This window comes from Manis javanica, chromosome 6 (genome assembly GCF_040802235.1).
Source record: "Manis javanica isolate MJ-LG chromosome 6, MJ_LKY, whole genome shotgun sequence".
In the NCBI taxonomy this organism is placed as follows: Eukaryota; Metazoa; Chordata; class Mammalia; order Pholidota; family Manidae; genus Manis; species Manis javanica.
The window spans coordinates 33,651,769-33,668,326 of record NC_133161.1 but is presented as its reverse complement, the minus strand read 5'-3'; the positions used below and the strand labels follow the sequence as shown (position 1 = coordinate 33,668,326).

Sequence of the window (16,558 nt, the reverse complement as noted above, 5' to 3'; positions counted from 1 at the left end):
CTCACCCTGATTTAATGTTACTCTGTGGTTCAGAGATAAGATTGTTTTTTTCTTAAAAATCAGCTCTTAAATATGCAAAACTAAAATGGGAAATTGGCAGTTTTCATTCTTTTGCCAGGGAGTAGTCCAGGTGATCTCTGTTGCTTGACTGACCAGCATCTTGCAGCCACCAGTGCAGTCACCACAACTGTGACCTCTCCAGTTCCACCTCATCCTGCCCTTACCAGGTCAAAGTTAGATTACATACTATAACTCAAACCCATCTGATGGCTTGCTGTATTATATTAAAAAAAGAATCGCCTTCTCCATGTTTGAAGGTCCCACATTTCTCCCAGCATACTCATGTTCCACTGCTCTTCTCTTTCTCCTCCTTTAGCAGTTCTTGGGCATCAAAAACCTCAAGTGTATTTCATATATATACATATAGTAATTTCTCTAGTTCTGAAATATAACTGATATTTTTTTCATATTCTCCTTATCTTTCTATTTTAATGACCATGACATCTTAAATAAGGGAAATTCTGTGGATGCTTATGTGAAGTTGGCCATGCTTATTCATAGAGATAAATTGAGTTGTAAATAGGAAATTGTATTGAGAGTTACCAGTAATGAGAGGGGGAAAAAGGATATTACATTTTGGCTACAGGTGTCTCAAACTCAACTGAGGTAAAGTGTTAGGAAGATCAAATGATATGATAATAAATGGTCTGCATAGTTCCAGGTCAGTGACACTACTTTCCAAACTAATTAGATTGAAAGGGACATGATTGACACTTTAAAATGAGTTTGACATGTACGCCGTATGGTCATCTCTGAAGCATAGGTAGGCTGTTAACTAAACGGATTCTCCAAGGAGTTAGGAAGGCAATGCAATTTTCTTTAGAGTATCTTCGCTTCTAGGTGATTGGGTGAAATAATTGAATGTAATTGAAATCTACTTGTTTTATACATCTGAATTTACTTACTAGGACTCAAATCTCTTATTTTCCATTTGATATTGACTTAAAGAATGGCAACATTTGCATGTTGATTCAATTTGAAATAACGGAGTTTTTAGAAAATTTCGTATTTGCTTATTTTTAATAACAATGTCTGAATTGCTTTCTAATGGGAGAATACAGCTTCCTAAGTAACATATGAAGCAGAAAACCAATAAATGGTATATGAGTGAAGTAGAGTTCTCCCCGCCCTCTCCTCCCTTCTCCTCTTCTCCCCTTCTCTCTCACTCTCTTACAGCCAACCACAGAGATATGGATAGGGGAAGTCCCTCTTAATCCTGCTCTTATCACAAAATCTGTTGCACATTGGACTGGTGGCATGAGTACTATGAGACACAAAGGGACGTGTCTAAATATATTACAAAATGTCCTACCCAGAGCTTCACTGTTAGGTTATAGAATTTAGCCAATCGCAGGTTCCTTTTACTGTAGTTGCTTGGATCTAGATGAAAATTCCATTGTCCTAATTCAGATGTTCTCAAAACTAGGTTCTCTTCATGCTTTTTGATACTGTTTAAGGTTGCACCCTGAAGTGCTGTTTCTTCTGATTGCCAGTTTTGAAGTTTACTTTATTCTTTAGCAATGTGCTATAGTTAAATGACAAAAAAACCTGTGTGCCTGGTTGATGGCAAATTAAAAGGAAAACGTTCGCACCTCTACTACCAGCTAGCTGAGGGAGTTGGACTTTTCTGGGACTGCTTTTTTTTTTCTTTTTTTGTGAGGGCATCTCTCTTATTTATTGATCGAATGGTTGTTAACAACAATAAAATTCTGTATAGGGAAGTCAATGCTCAATGTACAATCATTAATCCACCCCAAGCCTAATTTTCGTCAGTCTCCAGTCTTCTGAAGCATAACGAACAAGTTCTTACATGGAGAACAAATTCTTACATAGTGAATAAGTTACATGGTGAACAGTACAAGGGCAGTCATCACAGAAACTTTCGGTTTTGATCATGCATTATGAACTATAAACAATCAGTCCAAATATGAATATTCGTTAGATTTTTATACTTGATTTATATGTTGATACCATATTTCTCTCTTGATTATTACTATTTTTAATAAAATGCTGAAGTGGTTGGTAGATGCAAGATAAAGGTAGAAAACATAGTTTAGTGTTGTAAGAGAGCAAATGTAGATGATTAGGTGTGTGCCTGTAGACTATGTGTTAATCCAAGCTAGACAAGGGCCATAAAACATCCACGGATGCAGCAGATTTCTCTCAGAACAGGAGGGGAGAGGTTCTAAGCCTCACCTCTGTTGATCCCCAATTTCTCACCTGATGGCCCCCCTGTGACTGTGCCTGTCTTAGGTTGTTCCTCCCTTGAGGAATCTTACCTGTCTCTGGCTAACCAGTCATCCTCAGGGGCCATACAGGGAAATGTAAAGTTGGTAAGTGAGGGAGAAGCCTTATTGTTTGAAAAGGTTAGCTTTTTATTTTTACTTCTTTGCATATTTATTTATGCCCTGTGGCTTCTATGCCCAGCATTTGTCTTGAGGTATCTTTACCACTTGGAAGAATTATGATACACGGTAAATTCAATATGAGGCACGAATTCTATTTAAGGGTTGTAATTAGGAAGGAAGAAGAAAAGCTATAGAAGTAGCAGGTGGAAGAAAACATGGGAAGATTGATTCTTTCTTTGACGTATCTTCTTGTAGAGTAACTTCAGCATGTATAGGTTTTAAACTACTAATTAAATTGCACACACACATTAACATAATAGGAGTACAGTTACATAACCAAAGCATACCTATAATTACCAGCGATCTCCAGTGAAACCAAGAAAACCAGTTAGGCACCGTAGGCATTTGTGAAAACTTATCTATGATATGGTGGATATTGTCCAACTGAACTTGAACAGTCTGAGAGAAATCAGACAAATTAAAACAGCCCATTCCTGGGGACTGTTCACATCCCATATGTTCTTTTAACAGTAAATAGTCTGTAGTTGTAAGATTTTGGAGTGCTACAATTTACACTTCTCCTAATTCTTGGTTGAGTTCCAACAGTACAGATCCAGTCAAGTTTTTTGTTTTACTGTATGCACAGGCCAGCTTAGATATCTCCTTCTTCATTCCCATGGCAAGTCCAGGAACAGGTGGGATGAGTGCATCTACACCTGTAGCAGCACGTGGATCTTTGTTGGGGTTTTTTGATGATCATCCTCTGGCATGAGTCTTCCAGACAGTGCTGATGTTGGAAGTTCTTTTTCATATCGTATCTTAGTTCATTTTCAGGGTAGCCAACTTAAACTTTGATCCTCTGTATAACCAGGTCCTCCCTATAAACCCCTTTACGGTCACTGTCCATCAGCATAGCAAAATGTTGTAGAATTACTACTTGTCTTCTCTGTGTTGTACAGCCCTCCCCTTTCTCCCCCTCCCCATGCATGCTAATCTTAATACCGCCCTTCTTCTTCCCCCCTCCTTAACCTTCCCTACCCACCCATCCTCCCCTGTCCCTTTCCCTTTGGTACCTGTTAGTCCATTCTTGAGTTCTGTGATTCTGCTGCTGTTTTGTTCCTTCAGTTTTTCCTTTGTTCTTATACTCCACAGATGAGTGAAATCATTTGGTATTTCTCTTTTTCTGCTTGGCTTACATCACTGAGCATAATACCCTCCAGCTCCATCCATGTTGCTGCAAATGGTAGGATTTGCCCTTTTCTTATGGCTGAGTAGTATTCCATTGTGTATATATATACAACATCTTCTTTATCCATTCATCTATCAATGGGCATTTAGGTTGCTTCCAATTCTTGGCTATTGTAAATAGTGCTGCGATAAACAGGGGTGCATCTGTCTTTCTCAAACTTGATTGCTGCGTTCTTAGGGTAAATTCCTAGGAGTGGAATTCCTGGGTCAAATGGTAAGTCTGTTTTGAGCATTTTGATGTACCTCCATACAGCTTTCCACAATGGTTGAACTAATTTACATTCCCACCAGCAGTGTAGGAGGGTTCCCCTTTCTCCACAGCCTCACCAACATTTGTTGTTGTTTGTCTTTTGGGTGGCAGCCATCCTTACTGGTGTGAGGTGATACCTCATTGTGGTTTTAGTTTGCATTTCTCTGATAATTAGTGATGTGGAGCATCTTTTCATGTGTCTGTTGGCCATCTGTATTTCTTTTTTGGAGAACTGTCTGTTCAGTTCCTCTGCCCATTTTTTAATTGGGTTATTTGTTTTTTGTTTGTTGAGGTGTGTGAGCTCTTTATATATTCTGGATGTCAAGCCTTTATTGGATCTGTCATTTTCAAATATATTCTCCCATACTGTAGGGTTCCTTTTTGTTCTATTGATGGTGTCTTTTGCTGTACAGAAGCTTTTCAGCTTAATATAGTCCCACTTGTTCATTTTTGCTGTTGTTTTCCTTGCCCGGGGAGATATGTTCAAGAAGAGGTCACTCATGTTTATGTCTAAGAGGTTTTTGCCTATGTTTTTTTCCAAGAGTTTAATGGTTTCATGACTTACATTCAGGTCTTTGATCCATTTTGAGTTTACTTTTGTATATGGGGTTAGACAATGGTCCAGTTTCATTCTCCTACATGTAGCTGTCCAGTTTTGCCAGCACCATCTGTTGAAGAGACTGTTATTTTGCCATTGTATGTCCATGGCTCCTTTATCAAATAATAATTGACCATATATGTCTGGGTTAATGTCTGTATTCTCTAGTCTGTTCCACTGGTCTGTGGCTCTGTTCTTGTGCCAGTACCAAATTGTCTTGATTACTATGGCTTTGTAGTAGAGCTTGAAGTTGGGGAGTGAGATCCCCCCTACTTTATTCTTCTTTCTCAGGATTGCTTTGGCTATTCGGGGTCTTTGGTGTTCCCACATGAATTTTTGAATTATTTGTTCCAATTCATTGAAGAATGTTGCTGTTAGTTTCATAGGGATTGCATCAAATCTGTATATTGCTTTGGGCAGGATGGCAATTTTGACGATATTAATTCTTCCTAGCCACGAGCATGGGATGAGTTTCCATCTGTTAGTGTCCCCTTTAATTTCTCTTAAGAGTGACTTGTAGTTTTCAGGGTATAAGTCTTTCACTTCTTTGGTTAGGTTTATTCCTAGGTATCTTATTTTTTTTGATGCAATTGTGAATGGAGTTGTTTTCCTAATTTCTCTTTCTGTTGGTTCATTGTTAGTGTATAGGAAAGCCACAGATTTCTGTGTGTTGATTTTGTATCCTGCAACTTTGCTGTATTCCGATATCAGTTCTAGTAGTTTTGGGGTGGAGTCTTTAGGGGTTTTTATGTATAGTATCATGTCATCGGCAAATAGTGACAGTTTAACTTCTTCTTTACCAATCTACATTCCTTGTATTTCTTTGTTTTTTCTAATTGCTGTGGCTAGGACCTCCAGTACTATGTTAAATAACAGTGGGGAGAGTGGGCATCCCTCTCTAGTTCTTGATCTCAGAGGAAAAGCTTTCAGCTTCTCGCTGTTCAATATAATGTTGGCTGTGGGTTTATCATAGATGGCCATTATTATGTTGAGGTACTTGCCCTCTATTCCCATTTTGCTGAGAGTTTTTTCATGAATGGATGTTGAACTTTGTCAAATGCTTTTTCAGCATCTATGGAGATGATCATGTGGTTTTTGTCTTTCTTTTTGTTGATGTGGTGGATGATGTTGATGGACTTCCGAATGTTGTACCATCCTTGCATCCCTGGGATGAATCCCCCTTGGACACGGTGTACGATCCTTTTGATGTATTTTTGAATTTGGTTTGCTAATATTTTGTTGAGTATTTTTGCATCTACGTTCATCAGGGATATTGGTCTGTAGTTTTCTTTTTTGGTTGGGTCTTTGCCTCGTTTTGGTATTAAGGTGATGTTGGCTTCATAGAATGAGTTTGGGAGTATTCCCTCCTCTTCTATTTTTTGGAAAACATTAAGGAGAATGGGTATTATATCTTCCCTGTATGTCTGAGAAAATTCCGAGGTGAATTCATGTGGCCCGGGGGTTTTGTTCTTTGGTTGTTTTTTGATTACCGCTTCAATTTTGTTGCTGGTAATTTGTCTGTTTAGAATTTCTGTTTCTTTCTGGGTCAGTCTTGGAAGGTTGCATTTTTCTAGGAAGTTGTCCATTTCTCCTTGGTTTCCCAGCTTGTTAGCATATAGGTTTTCATAGTACTCACTAATAATTCTTTGTATTTCTGTGGGGTCCGTCATGATTTTTCCTTTCTCATTTCTGATTCTGTTGATGTGTGTTGACTCTCTTTTCCTCTTAATAAGTCTGGCTAGAGGCTTATCTATTTTGTTTATTTTCTCGAATGAAGCTCTTGGTTTCATTGATTTTTGCTATTGTTTTATTCTTCTCAATTTTATTTATTTCTTCTCCGATCTTTATTATGTCCCTCCTTCTGCTGACCTTAGGCCTCATTTGTTCTTCTTTTTCCAATTTTGATAATTATGACATTAGACCATTTATTTGGGATTGCTCTTCCTTTTTTAAATATGCCTGGATTGCTATATACTTTCCTCTTAAGACTGCTTTTGCTGTGTCCCACAGTAGTTGGGGCTTAGTATTGTTGTTGTCGTTTGTTTCCATATATTGCTGGATCTCCATTTTGATTTGGTCATTGATCCATTGATTATTTAGGAGCGTGTTGTTAAGCCTCCATGTGTTTGTGAGCCTTTTTGCTTTCTTTGTACAGTTTATTTCTAGTTTTATGCCTTTGTGGTCTGAAAAGTTGGTTGGTAGGATTTCAATCTTTTGGAATTTACTGAGGCTCTTTTTGTGGCCTAGTATGTGGTCTATTCTGGAGAATGTTCCATGTGCACTTGAGAAGAATGTGTATCCTGTTGCTTTTGGGTGTAGAGTTCTGTAGATGTCTATTAGGTCCATCTGTTCTAGTGTGTTGTTCAGTGCCTCTGTGTCCTTACTTATTTTCTGTCTGGTGGATCTGTCCTTTGGAGTGAGTGGTGTGTTGAAGTCTCCTAGAATGAATGGATTGCATTCTATTTCCTCCTTTAGTTCTGTTAGTATTTGTTTCAGTTACGTTGGTGCTCCTGTATTGGGTGCATATATATTTATAATGGTTATATTCTCTTGTTGGACTGAGCCATTTACCATTATGTAATATCCTTCTTTGTCTTTTGTTACTTTCTTTATTTTGAAGTCTATTTTGTCTGATACCAGAATTGCAACACCTGCTTTCTTCTCTCTGTTGTTTGCATGAAATATCTTTTTCCATCCCTTGACTTTAAGTCTGTGCATGTCTTTGGGTTTGAGGTGAGTCTCTTGTAAGTAGCATATGGATGGATCTTGCTTTTTTATCCATTCTGTTACTCTGTGTCTTTTGATTGGTGCATTCAGTCCATTTACATTTAGGGTGATTATTGAGATGTATGAACTTATTGCCATTGCAGGCTTTAAGTTTGTGGTTACCAAAGGTTCAGGGTCAGCGTCTTTACTATCTTACTGTCTAACTTAACTCACTTGTTTAGCTATTATAAACGCAGTCTGATGATTCTTTATTTCTCTCCCTTCTTATTCCTCCTTCTCCCTTCTTCATATGTTGGGTGTTTTGTTCTGTGTTCTTTTTAGGAGTGCTCCCATCTAGAGCAGTCCCTGTAGGATGCCCTGTAGAGGTGGTTTGTGGGAGGCCAATTCCCTCAACTTTTGCTTGTCTGGGAATTGTTTAATCCCTCCTTCATATTTAAATGATATTCGTGCTGGATACAGTAGTCTTGGTTCGAGGCCCTTCTGTTTCATTGCAATAAGTATATCATGCCATTCTCTTCTGGCCTGTAGGGTTTCTGTTGAGAAGTCTGATGATATAGCCTGAGGGGTTTTCCTTTGTAGGTAACCTTTTTTTTCTCTCTGGCTGCCTTTAATACTTTGTCCTTGTCTTTGATCTTTGCCATTTTAATTATTATGTGTCTTGGTGTTGCCCTCCTTGGATCCCTTGTCATGGGAGTTCTGTGTACCTCTGTGGTCTGAGAGGCCATTTCTTCCCCTAGTTTGGGGAAGTTTTTAGCAATTATTTCTTCAAAGACACTTTCTATCCCTTTTTCTCTCTCTTCTTCTGGTACCCCTATAATGAGGATATTGTTCCATTTCAATTGGTCACTCAGCTCTCTTAGAATTCTTTCATTCCTGGAGATCCTTTTATTTCTCTCTGCATCAGCTTCTCTGCGTTCTTGTTCTCTGTTTTCTAGTCCATTAATGGTCTCTTGTATCTCGTCCATTCTGTTTTGAAGTCCTTCCAAAGCTTGTTTTATTTCTGTATTCTCCTTCCTTAGTTCTTGCATATTTCTCTGCAAGTCCATCAGCATGGTTATGACTTTTGTTTTGAATTCTTTTTCAGGAAGGCTGGTTAAATCTATCTCCCCAGGTTCCTTCTCAGGGGAAGATGTGGCAGATGCCGAAGCTGTCTGGGTTAGTCTTGTCTGGATCATATTTTTTTGCCTTTTCATGTTGACAGGTGCTATTGACTGTCAGCTGGGAGGGCCAAACTTTTCACTTGCTACTGGCCTTTCTTTACTGGGACAACTGCGACCCCTAGTGGCTTGTGTTGGGTAATTGCGTGTAGACTGGGTCTTTGTGTCTTGCCGGGCCGACACGGAGGAATTTCCCTTTCTCTGGTCGTGGTCTGCCTTAGGCTGTTTCTCTGCTTTCGCAGTGCCCGGAGGGGTAACGGATGTGGGGGGGTGACTGTTTGGCTGTTTACCTCCATGAGGGGTCTCAGAGCTGTTGACCACGGGTTAGTGTGCCCGGTTTTCCCAGTAATTTCCAGCCACTGGGCTGTGACCTGTGTTGTATCTGTCCCGCTGTTATGTCCCTGTCCCTTTAAGACTTTCAAAAAGCACTCGCTTTTCTTTGTCACAGGGGCATCAGCTTTGGAACCCACTCAGAGGTCTTGCTGCCCTGTTTCCCTAGTTTCCAGCCCTCCATGCATGCACTGTGTCTACGCTCTGGTGTGGGTGGCTGGGGCTCGGTGTTTATCAGTCCTGGGCTCCCTCTCCCTCCCGCCGGGAGCTGGGGGTAGGTGTGCTCGGGTCCTGCCGGGCCAGGGGTTGTATCTTACCCCTTTCACCAGGTGCTGGGCTCTCGCACGTGTGGATGTAGTCTGACTGTTGTCCTGTGTCTTCTGGTCTCTCTTTTAGGATTAGTTGTATTTGTTGTATTTTCAGAAATATATATGTTTTTGGGAGGAGATTCCCACTGTCCTAATCACTCCGCCATGTTGGCTCCACCCTGGGCCTGCTTTTTCTATAAAATGGTTTGGATTAAACATCTTCTAACTCAGGTTCAGTTCCAGGATTCCATGATGCTCTCTTCATACAGAACTGTTTCACTCTAGGATATGTCTCTTGCTCCACAAGATAATCCAATTCCTGGTAGAGGAAAAATCTAACACTGGCTGGGTGGAACAGAGCAATGGCACACATGGGTTTGATGAACAGGGATGGCATCTGGATTTGAGGAGGCCTATGTGTTGGGAGAGTAGGTCTTCAACAGGCTTAATTTGTGACATTAATCAAAATGGATAGAATTATTTTAAAAAATTGGGTATTTAATATCGAGACTTTTCAGTTTTGTTCTGTATTTTCTTATGTCTTCATTGTCTTTAAGTGTTTGATTCTTACATTCTTCTTACAGCACAATGAGCAAACTACTAGCAAATAATAGTCCCTGAAAACTTCCCACAGCTAACTGTGCTCTTGTACAATATGCATTGTTTTTTTCTGGGTAAAATAGTCCTTGTGGTTATGATTTTTTGGTATTGCGTATAAATAATATTGACAACTAGAGGGGCATTTTTCTGGTTCAGCTGATGGAATTTCTGTCATCTATTTCATTAAGAGTATTGAGAGCCTCTTTGCTGACCAAGTATGGAAAACACCCTTTGCTTGTACAGAGGTAAGGATTAACCCAGACACATAATTGTCTCAGTGGGTTTGTAACATTTTATTATTATGTCTTTAACTGTGGGTTACCCAAGGCTTGAGTGCAAATCGGTATGTGCTCCATCAAAGCTCTTTTTGGGCTATATTGATTTGTGTATCCATGTAGATTCATTCTATGTACCTGCTTCCCTCACATGAACTCATTTAATCCTCCCCACAGCACTGCAATTCTATGAACTGTGTGTAATTATCTAGGTATAAATGAGGCAACTAAGGCACAGAGAGGCGAAGGAACCTGCCGACATTTGTTGGTACGTGATAGACAAGACAGTCAAACCCAGACATTCTGGCTCCACCGTCTGCTCCTAATCCCCGTGATACTTTGCCTTGTTAAAGGTCCCTGAGCGAAGGGTAATTTCTGGCCGTGTGTTACAGCTGTGGGTTAGGCAGGGATCTCATTAGTATACATTTGCCTTCTTTCCTACTAAAATTTTAGTAACACTTACAGCTTGTGTTGGTTTTCCTTCCCTGCTAGACTATAAATTCCTGAAGAGGCTGCATTGAGTCTGAGTCCATCTTTTATTTTTTTAATTCACAGCTGTGCCCAGCACAATAGCTTCATAAAGTTTCTGTGAGTTAATAAATGATACAATGTTTTATTCCAAACGTCTTTATCATAGTCTTCCTTGAAACTAGCACTGGAAAATAAAATGTGCACTCATATTCATTAAAAAGGTTATTTTTGAAAAGTTTCTTTTATGCAATAGAGGGAAAAAAAAATACCCACATGGAAAAATATTGTACCTTTTATTTGAACATCATTTAATTATACAAAACAAGGAGAAATCTAATTTAATATTTTCAGACATACTTTAATTTTCTGATTGCATCACCCAGGTGGAGAGTTTTAAGACTAAATGTTTAAGATTCTTGACCTTTGAAATAATTATAGTATAATTTAATATCATATAATATTCAAATTGCCAAGGGTTTTCATTAGACTCTTAAGATACTCTTCTTATCATAGGAACGGTAAATCCTCACACATTTTAGGTGTACCAGTTACAGCTGTACATTCGTATAAAAATTCACTTTCAACAAAAGTGATTTTATATGTTTTAAGTTAATCTGTAAGTATATACCTAACCAATCCCAGCAGCTTATTGAACATAAGTGCTGAGCAAGACTATAGTCAAGAGCATTGTATATAGAGCAGTACCCAGGATCAGCCTCATGGCTAATCACACGGAGGCAGTAGGGGTTAGGTGATTAGAGCACAGACTCTAGAGCCCATCAGCTGGGATTCAAATACTGGCTTTCTCATGGACCCATGATGTGTCCTTTGTGCCTCCGAGTCTTATCTGTAAAACAGGGACATTACTAGCACCCAGCTCGCAGGATGGCTGTGAAGGAGTTGCGCGGGTGCTGCGTTCCCGGGTCAGGGCGGGCTGGCCCTGAGAAGGCATTTGGTGCTGCAGCTGTCGTCGTCACCAATAAGGGGCACACAGGTGTCCAGAATGGTAGCTTCCTGGAAAAGGCGATGCCGGGATGGAGGCCCAAGAGGTAAAGTGAGGTTAGGGAGTTGAGGACAGAGGGAGACATTTAAAGCTGAGGGGCCCTTATGAGTTACTGTGTTTTGTTCAGAGAAACGTAAACAGTTTGCTGTTGTCAAGAATTAGAGGAGGTGAGACCGGAAAGGTGAGAAAGGGCCAGTCTATAGGCAGCCTGCTATGCCCTGTTCTGAAGCCAGATAGCCCAGCTATGCATGACTTCTCTGAAGGACATCATCTTCTATCTTCTATCCAGGATATATTTATTTGAAAACTTTTTTCTTCTGTCACCATAATGCAGAAATTCCATGGGTGCAATTATGTAAAAACCTGGATGCCTTCTTGCCTGTAATGAATACTGCTGCATATTAAGCACCTGCACTCTGATTGCCTGTACGATTCTCCTGTACTTTAATAATGAACTATTACCATAGAGGAAATGATGAATTGCCTTTAGATTCATTGAGCTGGGATGCTTACAAGCTCTCTGGGAAGCCTTTGGACATGTGAATGGACGTAAGCCCAGTCTTGTGATTTTACTGGTCCTCTCTCCTTCCCACCTCTGACTTTTCCCGGTCTCCATTTTAGGCCCCTCTTCCTCCCCTTTTTGGTGTATGTCCCCATGCATCTGTAGTGTAGCAGCTTCTCATGACATACCAAAGGGCAGGGCATCATACCATCAGGAGGAGCATAGTGTGCTGCTCTGGGAGGGGATGCAGCACAATCAAGCAGGACAGTTTGAAAAGCTCACTAGGTGATTCCAGTATGTGCCACTCTATCTTTCTTGAGAATCACTGGTAAAATGTTAAAAATATCTTTCCTTGGCCTCTCTACTTCTCCTTCACTCCCCACCATCTGCAAAACCCAATGTAACTCCTGGCACTTGAAACAGGGCCTTCACTGCAATGCTTAGAGGTCCCTACATACATGGTTAAGTGACACAACCGAATGCCTCTTTGCTTCTGTCCCCTCAGTCTGGAATGTTTTCATAATTCTTCTTGCCTTCTTGATATCAGCACAACTTTATCAGAACTCAGTCATCATCTCCTGATATCCAGTTTTCGGTTCCCACAGCGCCTTCCACATATAAAATGATACTGAAGTTTATCTGTTTTCTGATGTATCTTCCTGCACTAAAAGGTAAGATCATTGAAAGCAAAGACTATTATTCCTCTTCTAATTTCCATCACATAGCCTACAGACTGGCTTATAATAAGTGTTCAGTAAATGTCAAACCCAGTGAGGAGTATAAAGTGAAGAACATAGGTACTTGTTCTTTGTAGATATTATGGTTGAAACCTCACGAATGGCTGATATTCTTAAGGGAGAGCAAATACTTGAGCTCAAAGAAAGACAAAAAGAAATTTAGGTGAGGTTGGATTAGAACTCAGAACTTCTCTGACTCCCAGCCCCATCAAGTGTTTCGCATTCTGTGTAGTTTTCAGTCAATCGCACACTCCCAAGTCCTAAAATAAGAAAAAAGTAAAATTGAATAGTTAATTTTTAGTTTTAGTAGTAGTATAAAATCTTACATTCATTTTTTTCCCATAATAACTCCAGTTTTTACCTGTAATTGTGGAGAGATAAGTATTTTAGTGGAAGGATAATAGGACTTTTATGATATGACCATAGTGTTATAATCTGAGCTTCCAGAAACAAATTTTCTTTGACTTTGGCAAAATGTCACTGCATTCCTCAAAATACTTAATTTGCTTTGATGATGTTCTGTTTTGTTTCCTCAGGATAGTGCTTCTCATTCCATGTCAGAATATTTGTCTAGGAGAAAGGTTTAGAATTCTGCTTTCCAAAGGAATATTTGCCAGTCCATTGGAAAACAGGATTTTAATAATTTCACTGCTCAGTCAACAAGCTAAATTGAACAACCGTAATACAATGAGGGGTGTGTGCAAGAGAAAGCAAGACCACAAGTGACTGTTGTCAAAGCACAAGTCATTCTGTATGTATGTCATTCTTTTTATTTATTTGACATTTATTCAGCTGTTCATAAAAAATTAAAACAATTATCTATCTGAGGTATTTGTAAGTATAAGTGTTTCATTAGGGCCCAAAGTAAATATTTAAATATGGTTCCTTTAGAGTTTAGGAAATTATGATGTACAGTAAATTATTCTCATGCCAATCCATTTGATGAGGTAAATAAAAGATTTTACAAGGTTCTGAAGTATATATATTTAACATTTGAAACACAAGAGACACCTCAAAGTATTCCTCAAATCTCAGAGCCCTTCTTTTATAATAGCTTTGTGGAGCCGTGTTAAAGAGGGAGAAGCAATCAACTGTGTATGGACTCCACCTCTTCCACCTTTGGTTTGTGGTTTTGCGGACAAATTGCCTTAGGCCACTGCGTCAAAAAATCAAATTAGCTTAGCATTCACTCAGGAGATGGGTGGGGAGGAAGTAAAACAATGAAGATACAGACAGATTGGTCAGGAAGCTCTGCGGCGTCGGGTGGCAGAGTGAAGAGACTATTTAGAAATTCCAGCTTCAGAGTATTAAGCTAAATGGAAAGAATTGAATAAATCTTGTGGCCCCTTTAATATAATATACCAAGATTTTAATTTTTTCTTTAAAAATTAAACAACCATCCAAATTTACCTAAGTGTCCAAGCAGCAACAGGTAGGTACCAGCAGCCAGGATTTTCTAGGATAAAAGTTTGTTTTCAACCCCAAGAGTTTTGCGAAGTGTGGGCACTGGAGAACCTGCAAGTTTTCTTTCTTTAAGTGCCGGTCCTCGCCTACGGATAAAAGGGAGTAGAACTGAAACAGTAGTCAGACATGCATCCTGAGCAGGATTTTCTAATCCAGTTAATTGGGATAATGAATACAGATTAGGAAATCCTAAGGAATAGCTGAATACATGATCAAAGACTATTTAGAAATACACAAGTGGAGCTTAAAAGAAGGAATTAGAACCAAGCATACTAATTTATATTTGTTCTCATAGAGGGGGTATTTGAAACAGAGATCTGACTAAGTTTTCTTAAGTAGCATTTTAAGGGAAAAGGTCAGATGGCTGAGAACTGAGTGGCTCAGGGACCACTACAGACCAGCCAGCTTAGTGGGATGGGAATGCGAGTTCAGTTTGCACATTTGGGAGACAGACCCTTGGAAGGCTCAGACTTTCACCTTCAGAGGTGAAGTCAGCGTGAGGCCGTGGCACTGACAAGATCCTATAGGAGAGGTCAGCAGGCAAAGAGAGGACTATCTGGCTAAGAGGAAACAATAAGAAATGTGAGAGAAGAAACCAACTGGAGAGAATAGGGTCATGGAGGCCAGGGAAATAATGTCTGATGAAGAGGACTGCACCAGATAATGTTGCCAGGTTACCCAAGGATGAGGCCTGAAATAATTCTGTTGGGCTTAGCATTGTGGATGTTATTTGGCAACCTAATTTAGAATCATTTTCATGGAGAATCCAGAATGATGTGAGTTGTGGAATGTGAAGAAACACATTGATGACAATAGTTCTAGAAAGGCCAAAGTCCAGGCTGAAAGTGTGGGTCCAAGGAGGTTGGTTGTTTTGTGTTATTTCATTGTAAAATGGAAAAGTTTGAGTGTGTTTACATTTGGCTGGAAAGGATCGAGGAGAGAGGGAAACTGAATCTATAAGAAGGTAATAATGATACCTTCTTGACAAGCAAGCATAGTTTCTTAAGAGTTCAGTTACACTGGAGTATGTGACTGCGTGTGCATTATCAAAGCGAGAGAAACTGAGCAACCAGTGAAGCATTTACGGAACTGTTAACTCAGATGCCTCCACTCTATGGGTTGTGTGGTTGATTCATCTTAGAAGCCTTCCGAGTTTTGGAATGACTAGATAGAAGGAATTAAAAAGCCTATCTCAAGTTCCCCCTTCTACCTCATTTCAGGAACACTAATTGCACTTGAGTGGAAGGCATAGACAAGGCAGGCATTCATGATTCTGAGTTCCAAGTTTCGGACTTTTATATTTTGGACCAAAAGTTAATAACTTCTTATACTTCATAAAGCCCCTAATTGAATTTAATCATAGCTTTTACATATAGTATAATATGAGGAAAACAAAACAAGCTGTTAAAGAGAAGAAATGTGTAGGGAAGATGACTAAGGAAACCACTGCATAATCCAGAAAAAGGAAAAACAGTAGCCTAATTCTAAAATGGTTATAAAAGTGAATTTTATGTTTCAACATGGCTTCTTCCCTGAACTACTGTCATAAGCAAAGGCTTGAAAAGGTTGAGACTTAAACTGAAAGTTTGATTAACTGTGAAAATTCTCTGTTCATGGGTTTATATGAAAATCCCACAAAAATTATGACTCTTGCTGTCAAGTTTTTAAGAAAGATGGTAATAAAATCCTGTTAGCTTTTGTGTTGTTCCCGAAAGTAAACAGAGACAGTAGGTGCCTAGATGTCTTATTCTGAAATTAAATGCATCAAAGAACTGAACAGCAAAGAGGGGAGCCATAAGAGCCATTATAAGGGTCTTAATTTTGCTCTGAGTGAGCTGGGAGCCAGTGGCAGGTTCTGAGCAGATAACTGGCATGAGCTGACTTGCCATTTTAAAGCCTCACCTGCCTTTTGTGCTGAGAGTAGTACACTGTAGGCACACACGGTACAAAGAAGGGAGATTAGCATGTGGCTCATGCAGTATTCAGATGGGAGATGACTGGTTTGGATCAGGGTGGAGGTGGTAAGATGCTCTTGGATGTATTTTGGAGGCAGAATAAGATTACTGAAAGATGAGGTGGCAGTGTGAGAGAAACACAGGGGTTATGGATGACTTCAAGTTTTTTGACTTGAGCAGTTGACAGTATGGAGTTGTCATTAACAGAGATGAGAAGAGGGTTTGCTTCTAGGAGGAAGACCAGGAGTTTGCTTCTGAACATGTTGGATTTGAGATGCCTGTTATCTCTCTAAGTGACAGTGTAAAACAGGTGGTTGGATAGAGGAGTCTGCAATTCAGAGGAAAGGACTGTAGCCTGAATAATGTATTTTTGAGTCATCAGGGTACAGGTTGTTAAGTGGATGGGATCACTGAGCACTGGGGTTCTCAACCCTGGCACCTGGGTATTTGGATAAAGAGCTTCTGGGATTTGCCCCCAGAAATTCTAATTCATCTGGAATGGAGTGGGGTTAAGGTATCAGCATC

General features: G+C 39.7%; 1 protein-coding gene across 6 annotated transcripts in view; it reads left to right on the top strand.

Annotated features, from left to right (window-relative positions):
• MDFIC (MyoD family inhibitor domain containing) overlaps positions 1 to 16,558 on the top strand; it is a 95,598-nt gene that overhangs the window by 52,654 nt on the left and 26,386 nt on the right. The window contains exon 5 of one of the 6 annotated variants that reach the window (XM_073238560.1): positions 119 to 2,705. The exons of the other annotated variants lie outside the window; for them this stretch is intronic. Within the exon in view, the coding sequence (XP_073094661.1) occupies positions 119 to 252 (134 nt within the window). The 3' untranslated portion in view covers positions 253 to 2,705. Of the gene's footprint in view, positions 1 to 118; positions 2,706 to 16,558 lie in introns of those variants that run through there. 6 annotated transcript variants of the gene reach the window in all.